The 9,399-nt window shown below is 31.3% G+C and overlaps 1 protein-coding gene across 1 annotated transcript; it reads left to right on the forward strand.

Moving 5' to 3' along the window:
* Window positions 1-453: 453 nt before the first annotated feature.
* LOC111879995 (ethylene-responsive transcription factor ERF017) lies at window positions 454-1,490 on the forward strand. Its single transcript, XM_023876411.3, has one exon. It carries the CDS (start codon window positions 486-488, stop codon window positions 1,158-1,160), a length of 675 nt encoding a protein of 224 aa, XP_023732179.1. The 5' UTR covers window positions 454-485; the 3' UTR covers window positions 1,161-1,490.
* The last annotated feature ends 7,909 nt before the right edge of the window (window positions 1,491-9,399 follow it).

The following is a 9,399-nucleotide window of genomic DNA, read 5'->3' on the forward strand; positions in this document are numbered from 1 at the left end:
ACACAACAAAAATATAAGATACCAAACGAATTTGAGATAAAATCAAAATTCAATTCCGTATTAGTATAAAGTGTATATAAACACTTGGAGTGTTACCGTTTTAACCCAACAAATATGACATTTTAAAAAACTCAAAAAAAAAAAAAAAAGTAATTTATCAGTTTAACTAAGAGGCAGCGAGGCACCAGTCGCAACCTTAATTTATCGGAACAAATAGCCCCGGTTAGCCCAGTGAGATGATATATGTCACCAAAGATGTCATTATTGTGGATACTCTAAACGCACGTGAACCACCCTTGGATGACCACACCGCGTAAGCACTGACCGTAGTGCCACGTATGTTTCCCGGTCAAACAGTCAACGCGTCATGTTGACCCACCACTCACTACCGCAGTCACCTCCCACACATATATATAAGAAACCGCCAATTCCAAAGTCGAAACACATCACCAACGCACTCTAAGTCTCTTAACAATAATACAATAATGGTTAAACCAGAAAAACCATCTGCTCATGACAGGAGTAGTGACGCCAAGTATAAAGGTGTGAGAAAAAGGAAATGGGGGAAATGGGTGTCCGAAATCAGGCTACCAAACAGCCGTGAAAGGATCTGGTTAGGCTCCTACGACACACCGGAAAAAGCCGCAAGAGCCTTCGACGCCGCCCTCTACTGTCTCCGTGGCAGCACCGCCAGGTTCAACTTTCCCGACCAAATCCCTGACATTCCCGGAGGTACATCGTTGCCTCCTTCGGAGATCCAAGCTGCAGCTTCTCGCTTTGCAAACTCCATCTCCAACTCCAACTGCACCACCACCGAAGATAATAACTCCTCCTCTTCCAGTTCTTCCGAGGATTCCCCTTCGCCTTCCATCTCCGACGGAGCTTTTCAGACGGATCATGGTGAGGGTTCGACTTCCCAATCCCCGCAGCTCCACCTAACATCTCCGTTTCTAAATGACTTCAGCTACATGAATCTTGATCATAATGATATTGGTAACAGTACCAACTATAACAATACTGGTGTGCCAGATTTTGGGATATATCCGGGATTTGATGATTATTTCATGACAACGACGCCACCTCCGAGTGATTATGTATACGGAGAAGATAACAGTGATGGGATATACTTGCAAGGGTCATCATTCCTCTGGAACTTTTAAACGTACAATATGTTGTAGCTAGATATACATATACGTTACTATACTGCATGATATGATCGATCAGAATTCTGGAAAAGTTTTAGTTGCCGGAGTTCCTGCGCTAATAACGTAACCCAATTATGGGGAGGGAGATGGACCACCTTTTTATTAATGGGACCAATCTCATGTTTTCGCATTTATTCACAATAGTAATATGTGGATAACTTTTGTGTATAGTGAGATAGAATACAAAATAATATATATCTTCTGGAGATACGCTGTCCATTATATAGTTGTCATTCTCATTGTTTCCTTTCCAATTATTATAGCCAACTTACCAGCTCTCTTTTATGTACCCTGTTTCCCACGTGTTTCATATGTGTTTAATTATTGTTAAGTAGCGAAATTGCTTCTCGTGACATGTGACCCAATTATTATATTTTTTTCGAAATCATCTAAAGTTGGAGTTCGGAGAATTTAAACTTAAGACTCGTTTTATTTTATAGTACTGTTTGAATTTTAAGTGATTACCATTAAACTACAGTTAGTCTAAGTTTAAGTTTTGGGAAATTGAGTATCATTATAGTTTCAAAATCAAGCATAATTGATCGTCTAGGCTAACAATATTAAAATTTTCTGTTAAATTTAATGTAAAAATATCCTTTTTATCTTTCTTTTTTTTTTCTAATTAATTAATAGGACTTTACATATCCCATCCTCACCACCACCATGGTGTTTTGTTAGAATTTGGTGATACTATTTAATGCCGTGAAAGTCAACTGTGGGTGCATTGTTGATCACTTGTTTCGTAATTACCAAAGGGTCAATGATCTAGCGGTATGGAGTGACAATCTCATATGTGAGGTCTGAGGTTCAAGTCTTAATGGAGACATAGGTAGTTATTTAGGAGTAGATTAGTTAGTTTGCCGTTTCAAAAAAAAAAAAAAAAAAAAAAAAAAAAAAAAAAAAAAAAACTTGTTTCGTAATTTATTATGTATGAAGTTCAAACATGCATGAATGATATTTTGTTTTGGTATTGTATTTTATTTTTTATCTTTTTTTCTTCTTTCTAATTAATTAATAGAGCTTTACATATCTCATCCTCACCACCACCACCATCATGGTGTTTTGTTAGAATTTGATGATACTATTTAATGTCGTGAAAGTCAAGTGTGGGGACATTGTTGATCACTTGTTTTGTAATTTATTATGTATGAAGTTCAAACATTAATGATATTTTGTTTTGGTATTGTATTTTATTTTTTTATCTTTTTTTTTCTTTCTAATTAATTAATAGGGCTTTACATATCTCATCCTCACCACCACCATGGTGTTTTGTTAGAATTTGGTGATATTATTTAATGTTGTGAAAGTCAAATGTGGGTGCATTGTGATCACTTGTTTCGTAATTTATTATGTATGAAGTTCAAACATGAATGGTATTTTGTTTTGGTATTGTATTTTATGTTTCTTTTTGATATACTTGGATAGATTAGAACATATAGTTATATGTTTTTTAAGGTATGATCTGTTATTGACATTTTTCACCGGAGTTGGTTTAGCTTTTTGTAATTCACCAACAAGTTTTTCGAAATACACACTTGTTTCAATCACCAATGTAAATTTCTTAAATATATCGATCTCTTTAAACAATTTCTCTAAACCCTTTTCCTCTTTTAGTTTATCCACATCTAAATCACCAACTATAATATCATTTCTCTGACCACCATGAACTAAACTTTCTTGAATCTTCTCCAAAATTAATTTTCCATACCTGAATTGCTATTTGTAACATCATTTTTTGGTTCACCTTGAGCATTTTTACAATCGACATTTCATCAGCATAAAACGAGATAGACAATGCACTATTAAACAAGACACTAAAATTGTGTGTATATTGTTGGCAATGGTCAAGATTATTAAGTTAAAATGTAGCTAAAACAATACCACACTCTCATAAATAACCTTTAGCCACATAAATAGGAAAAAGTATGGCTAAACTATTTTAATAAAACTGTTACCAAAGATATTTTTGTACTAGTGTTAAAATTACACTCTTCCAAGTCTCCACCAACATTATCTAAGTTTGATTGGAGTTCCTCTATGATAATTTGAAGAATTGTGAGTTCCAATTGCGACAACTTGGGGCAAAGGTGGTTTAGCATAATCTTGAAAGCCTACCAAAGGTAACATAATATAATATTAAAAGGTAGGGTATAAAAGTCTTTTTACAATACACTTAACATAAAAATTTAATAGTGTAAGCCTAAAGGACCAGATGTGCTTGATTTTGAACGATATAGATACTTGGCATTAATTTTCCAAAACTTAGACTATATCTATAGAGGTAAACAACAAGGACCATTTCTATAATGTAGTCTTAGTATAGTTTCTATATCATTCAAAGGAAAAGATTATTACAGATAGACATAACCACAAAAATGGTCCTTGTGGTTTGTTGTTTTTGGGGTACACATATATGTTTATCTATGTTCATTTATTTTTATGTTATGCATTTGTATGTGGCTATATATGTATATACGTGTGTGGTATGTATATCAGTATTTAGGGGCAAAACACAATGTTTAGAACTAGTGGGGATGAAGCTAGAACTTCAACTATTTTAGGACAAATTCAAAAATATATCTTTCAAAAAGAGACCATTTTAAAACAGTAAACACATCTTATGTTATTTATAGCTTAATGCAAAAATTAAGTACCTAAATAGTTACCTATCATTATTTTGCCAATCGACAAAGACGTGGTTTTATGGTCACATTCTTTTTCTAATATGTGGTTCTCAACATTTTGAAACTACTTGTAAAGAATGATTCATCCATTAGTCTCTTATATTAGTATGCAACAAAACAACATTTATAATTTTAATTACAAACGCTAATTAATATAACTAATAATCAATTTATTTTAAATGGATTAATATTGAGGGTTACTATGTAGCACAACTAACTAATAGTCTACGAGTAATACAAGATAGCAAGTTAAATTGCATTTTGACAAACAACTAAATTTTATTAAAATCAATTTACAAATATTAATACTATAAATGATAATTAACATTGTAAACGAAGCAACAAAGAAGATAACCGAAGCAAGAAAATAATTTGATAAAAAAAAAAAAAGTTTCCGTGTGTGCAAACTGAATTTTACTCGATCGGGTAGAATTTTCACTATGATTTTAGTCGGTTGAGTGGAATCGTCTAATAACACATTACGCCTTAAAACCCCCCATTAACCCTCCATAACCTATCAAAATGACTTCCAAGACCTCCTAATTCCATCTTTAATAACCTGGGATAACTAAATGGAGTTAAATTTGATTTCTAACACTAAATTAACAAACGATTATTATCATTAAAATCCTTAATTCGTTGATTAAAGAATGATCTTTACCATCATCTAATTACAACTTCAATTTTAAGATATGACTACTAAACTAAAATCTCTTCAGTATTTTAGAACAAAATAATCTATATTTCAAATCATTATAAGCACTAAATTTATTATCAAACTTGAATTTGGATAGATTAAGAATGATCAGCCATTTGCAAAGCTCATAAATTTCATCAAAACTTCATAACATGAAACTTGAAAAAAATTGGATATTTCAACACATGATTTGAATGTATAATCACTAGAATTACATTGAAAACAACATTTCAAAACTAATCCAAACTTAGAAATTAAATTCCATTGGATCCATAAATGAATTCATAATGTCAGGGTTTCAAATCCACCACTAAAGCTTCATAGCTTCATTTTTGCCAAAGAGATGAACTCGCATCATTATATTGGCGTTATAAACTTCAAATTTAACACAAGACTTGATCTAATCATAAATTTCATCATAGAATTTAGATTTATGGAGCTTTCATAAACCTAGATGAAAATAATGAAGAAGAAAACTACCTTACAAGCTTTCACTTCAAAAATTAGCTTAGAAACACCATTTGATCTTTAATCTTGCTCTGAATTTCATCAAATATCTCTAAACTCGAACTTTATTGATATCTCTAGCTCCCAAAACGTTTGAATGAGTAAGAAGAAAAGGAATTGAGGATTTAGCACATAATTTTAAGATGACGAAAAAATTAGTCCATAACTTTTAAATTTTTCGTTTGTTCCCTAAATAACTCTCATTTAACCAACAAGTCTTAATACTTTTACGTCAAGTCTAGAAAGTTAATTTCTTAACATTTTAAATCAAAATTAAAAGTTTTATCTATCTGAAACACCCCTAACCTGGGAAGTTTAAAAATACATAATTAACACTTTTTTAGATTTAACATAAAATATCTTAGAGGTTAAAAGTTTTACGGTTAACAAACAATCCCAAGAGTATTTTGAATTTTTTTTTTTTTAAAAAGTGCTAGGTATCAAATAGGTATCATAGCAAAGGCTCAGGCACTCCACGAGTCAGAGCCTTCTAAAAGTCATTGCCATATCCTAGCCTCATTAAGTCTTCAATCTGAACACAAATCAAAATGAGTTAGACAATGAATTTGCCTAGTGATTACTCGATGTTGATTCATTTAGAGTAATGGATGGTAATATAGCTTACTCGAAACAAACCTCAAAAAACACAATTTCAAACTCTTAGAACTCTTGGGGTTTAATAACTCAAGTTAAATCGAAGTGTCTTATATGCCTAAAAGGTCAAATAATGTTATTTCTAAGAATGACTTATAACTCCCACAATTTGCACAAAAGGTAAACCTTCTTCAATAATCAACTATAAGGTGTATAATAGGTTACTAAAAATGACCAAAATACCCCTAGGGTGCATAAAACTTCCAAACTCTTAGGTTGTTATATTTTAAACCCAATTAAGATTTATGTAAGTAAAATCAGACCAAACAATTAAGCCAAACTCTAGGAAGTGAAAAAATATGAAAAGAAGTCAGTAGGTATTTATGTGTCGAGGTATGCATCGTCGTTTTACGTTATGCGTCACGTCCTACACAACAATTTACCATTTTTAGTTCTCGTTTCCATTTGGTCATCCTACTTTGCATATTAACTTGTGGTTCTTATAGTGATTTTTTGTACAATCACTATAGGTTCCCAAACATATTTAGAAGGAATTTAGACATGATAAAACACTTTACTTAATCCATTAAGTTCATCACAATAATTTTATGGACCTGTTTCTCATCAAACTTTACATATGGAGTTAAGTGCTTAAAATGCTCATACACTTACTAATGAATCATGTAGCCTACACAAAAGCTTTTAGACCACATTTAGGGCATAATAAATGCATTTCAACTTTTCCAAAATCAATTCAAATGTTTGTAGACTCGTAACCTAACTTTGGAATTAATATTCCAATTCCATTGTTTCTAATTTTGCCTTTATCGCCAAATAATTCCTAGATCCAATTATAGGTAAATTAATCCTCCGTCTTTTTCATATAAATCATTCCTAATGTATCAATTCATCAACTAGAATATAATCACTACAAATAAAATGATGTTTAGTGGCACATAAAAAGTGTCACTGAAACCCAAAATCCAAAATGTGCAACTAAAAGTCTTGTTGGCAATCAGAGGCACAAAAAAAATAACATGAAAAACACTACCACTAAAGGCTTCTAGTGGCATTTTTTTTATGTCACTATAACACTTTTGGTTTTTTAGCACTTTTTTAATGTCATTATATAATTGTTGACATTAAGGATTTTTTGTTTTTAGCTGCAACTTTTTTTTTTTTATCAAAAAGCATTTCTTTATGAAAATTTGGTCCGGTTTTTATAAATTTAAATGGAATATAAAATTCAAAAAAAATAATAATAAATGGAATACATAAAAAAAATTACTTAGATTAAAATTTAACTTGTCTTACAAGAATTTGCAACTATGCTATCAATATTTAAAACCAAAATATCTTCCAAAATGTTTAATAAGGTACATCTTTTATGTAGCAAGAAGACACTTCTCTTCCTCAGTCTTTTTAACCATTTGAACCCAATATTATTTCCTAATTTTTTAGCATTTTCAAATTGTTCTCTTGCTAATTGATTGGACTAGGGTTGTATGAATTACATAGAATTGAGAATATTTGGTGTAGAACGAGCTCTCAAAATCAAAGACTTCAACATTTTTACAAAACTTGAAACCAATAAAGATAGTATTGAACTGTTGATAGGATTGAAAATGTGTATAAAAAATCAATCCTTTAAACTAATTAACCATAAAGCTATGGAGAAGAATAAAGCTACATGTACAAAAATGCCCTCAATCTCTTTTTTTACATCAGAGCAAAAACATCATTTAAAAAGGACAAGACCTGTTACATAATAAGGTTGACTACAATGTTGATTTCAAAACTAAAAACGAAAATATATGTAATCTAATGAATTAAGGTTACCCATGAATCATGTCTATTCAAAAAGGGAAGAAATCCAATGCAATGATTAAATTCATGTAGCCTCATATTCACTAGACAACTGTTTGGCAAAAAGGAAAAAAGGAAATGCTAAATACAAATATATATATATATATATATATATATATATATATATATATATATATATATATATATATATATATATATATATATATATAAGAAAAACCATTAAAAGTTACAATAACAATAATAGTAAGGGTAGACCTTTTGAAATTGAAACAATTTCCCATAGATCAAATCCTTCAACTGGGTTGACCTCGATTGGATGGAGCTCATCGTACACAAATCCAAGATTTGCCTAAAGTGATGCTCCTGCGATCTTCCACCAGAAAACAATTGAAGCTAGCACAACTATCTAGTGTCACCATTTTCTTGAACACACCCTTTTATTTCTCCTACCTTTCTATGTCTCATCAAACCTTCCAGGTGTCAACCCAACTGTCTTCAAAAACCACAAGCAAAACACCATTGTGAGATCTATTAACACATTAAATTCAAGATTTGGAACTAATAAAACAAAGAAAAGTGTACACTAACCCCTACACAAAATCCTTGAAACTGAGCATCTTCATCCTTTGGTACATTTAACATTTGAAGAGTGAAAGTTATATTGATATTTAGTTATCCATGTGTGTACTTCAATAACCAAGTGGGCTACATGTGAAATTGCACATAAATGAAAACAAAAATATAAAATGTTATAATAAATATGAGATATAATACATATTATGAGAAATAATGAAGATTACCTTATCAGAGGGATATACTGTAACACCCGGCCAATCAGGTAACTTCCTTTCTTCTCTGAAAGTATCAATTATTGCAAAAATGTTCCTTATGCCCTAAATACTTGGGGCGTATGCTGAGCATAAGCCTTTAAAAGGGGCGCAAATGTTTAAGAGTACACATGGCATAGTCAATGGTTACGCAGGGCATACTCGGCAGATATGCAAACCCTACTATTAAGGGTTTGAGTTGTATTAAAGCAACCTTAACTCCCATAAACTCTTCCACCTTCAACTTCTATCCTCCCAAACAACCCCTTGTAAAACCTAATTTTCATTTGATAGTTTTTGAGTTATTTAAGTGTTTTGTGTTCATCCTTGAAGGAAGAAGGTTATTGGAGTGCACTTGGAAAGCTTCAAGCATTATAGATATTGGATTTTAACCTCTCAAGCAACCTCCAGAATGTATAAAGTTCTGAACTTGATGAGTGCTGATGTGTGTAAACTCAACTAGTTTTAAACATACTTTTGATTATAAAATTAACACACAAAGGCAGTGGACCTGTCAATTGTGGTGTAGCTAGATAAGTATGGTATCGAACTCAGGGAACGGAAAATTTAAACTAATAACTAATTTTATCTAAAACAAGTAATAAAAGGGAAGGTTTTCTCTAGTTTTGCAAGACTAGAAAACTTAAATAAATTAACTAACACACAATTTAACTAACTTAACAGCTAAAACAAGTTATTACCACTAAATTCAATAATTAAGAGGACTTCTATTTAGGATCAACTCATTTGATCCTATGGTTGATTTAATGGTAATAGTACAATGGACTAACTTTTTATTGGCTACCGATTCAGGTGATTAGGTTCACATTCGCTATCGCTAATCCTTAGAAAATAAACTAATTCAAGCAGTGGCCAGTTGTCTAAATTAATTAATTCTCTAGGTTATTTATTCGGGTTAAATAAGACTTGTAATTGTTAATTAAATTAATAATTTAATTAGCCTCTTGTTGTTGGTTTATCAAACAAGCTCACACATTAACTTACCCATTCTCTAATTAATCATAATTTCACATTCACTAATCCTAGGCACATAATAA

The sequence above is a fragment of the Lactuca sativa genome, chromosome 5, assembly GCF_002870075.4.
Source record: "Lactuca sativa cultivar Salinas chromosome 5, Lsat_Salinas_v11, whole genome shotgun sequence".
Taxonomy (NCBI): Eukaryota; Viridiplantae; Streptophyta; class Magnoliopsida; order Asterales; family Asteraceae; genus Lactuca; species Lactuca sativa.

Coding starts and splice junctions, on each gene's coding strand:
- LOC111879995 (XM_023876411.3), top strand. CDS start 486: ATGGTTAAACCAGAAAAACCATCTGCTCATGACAGGAGTAGTGACGCC.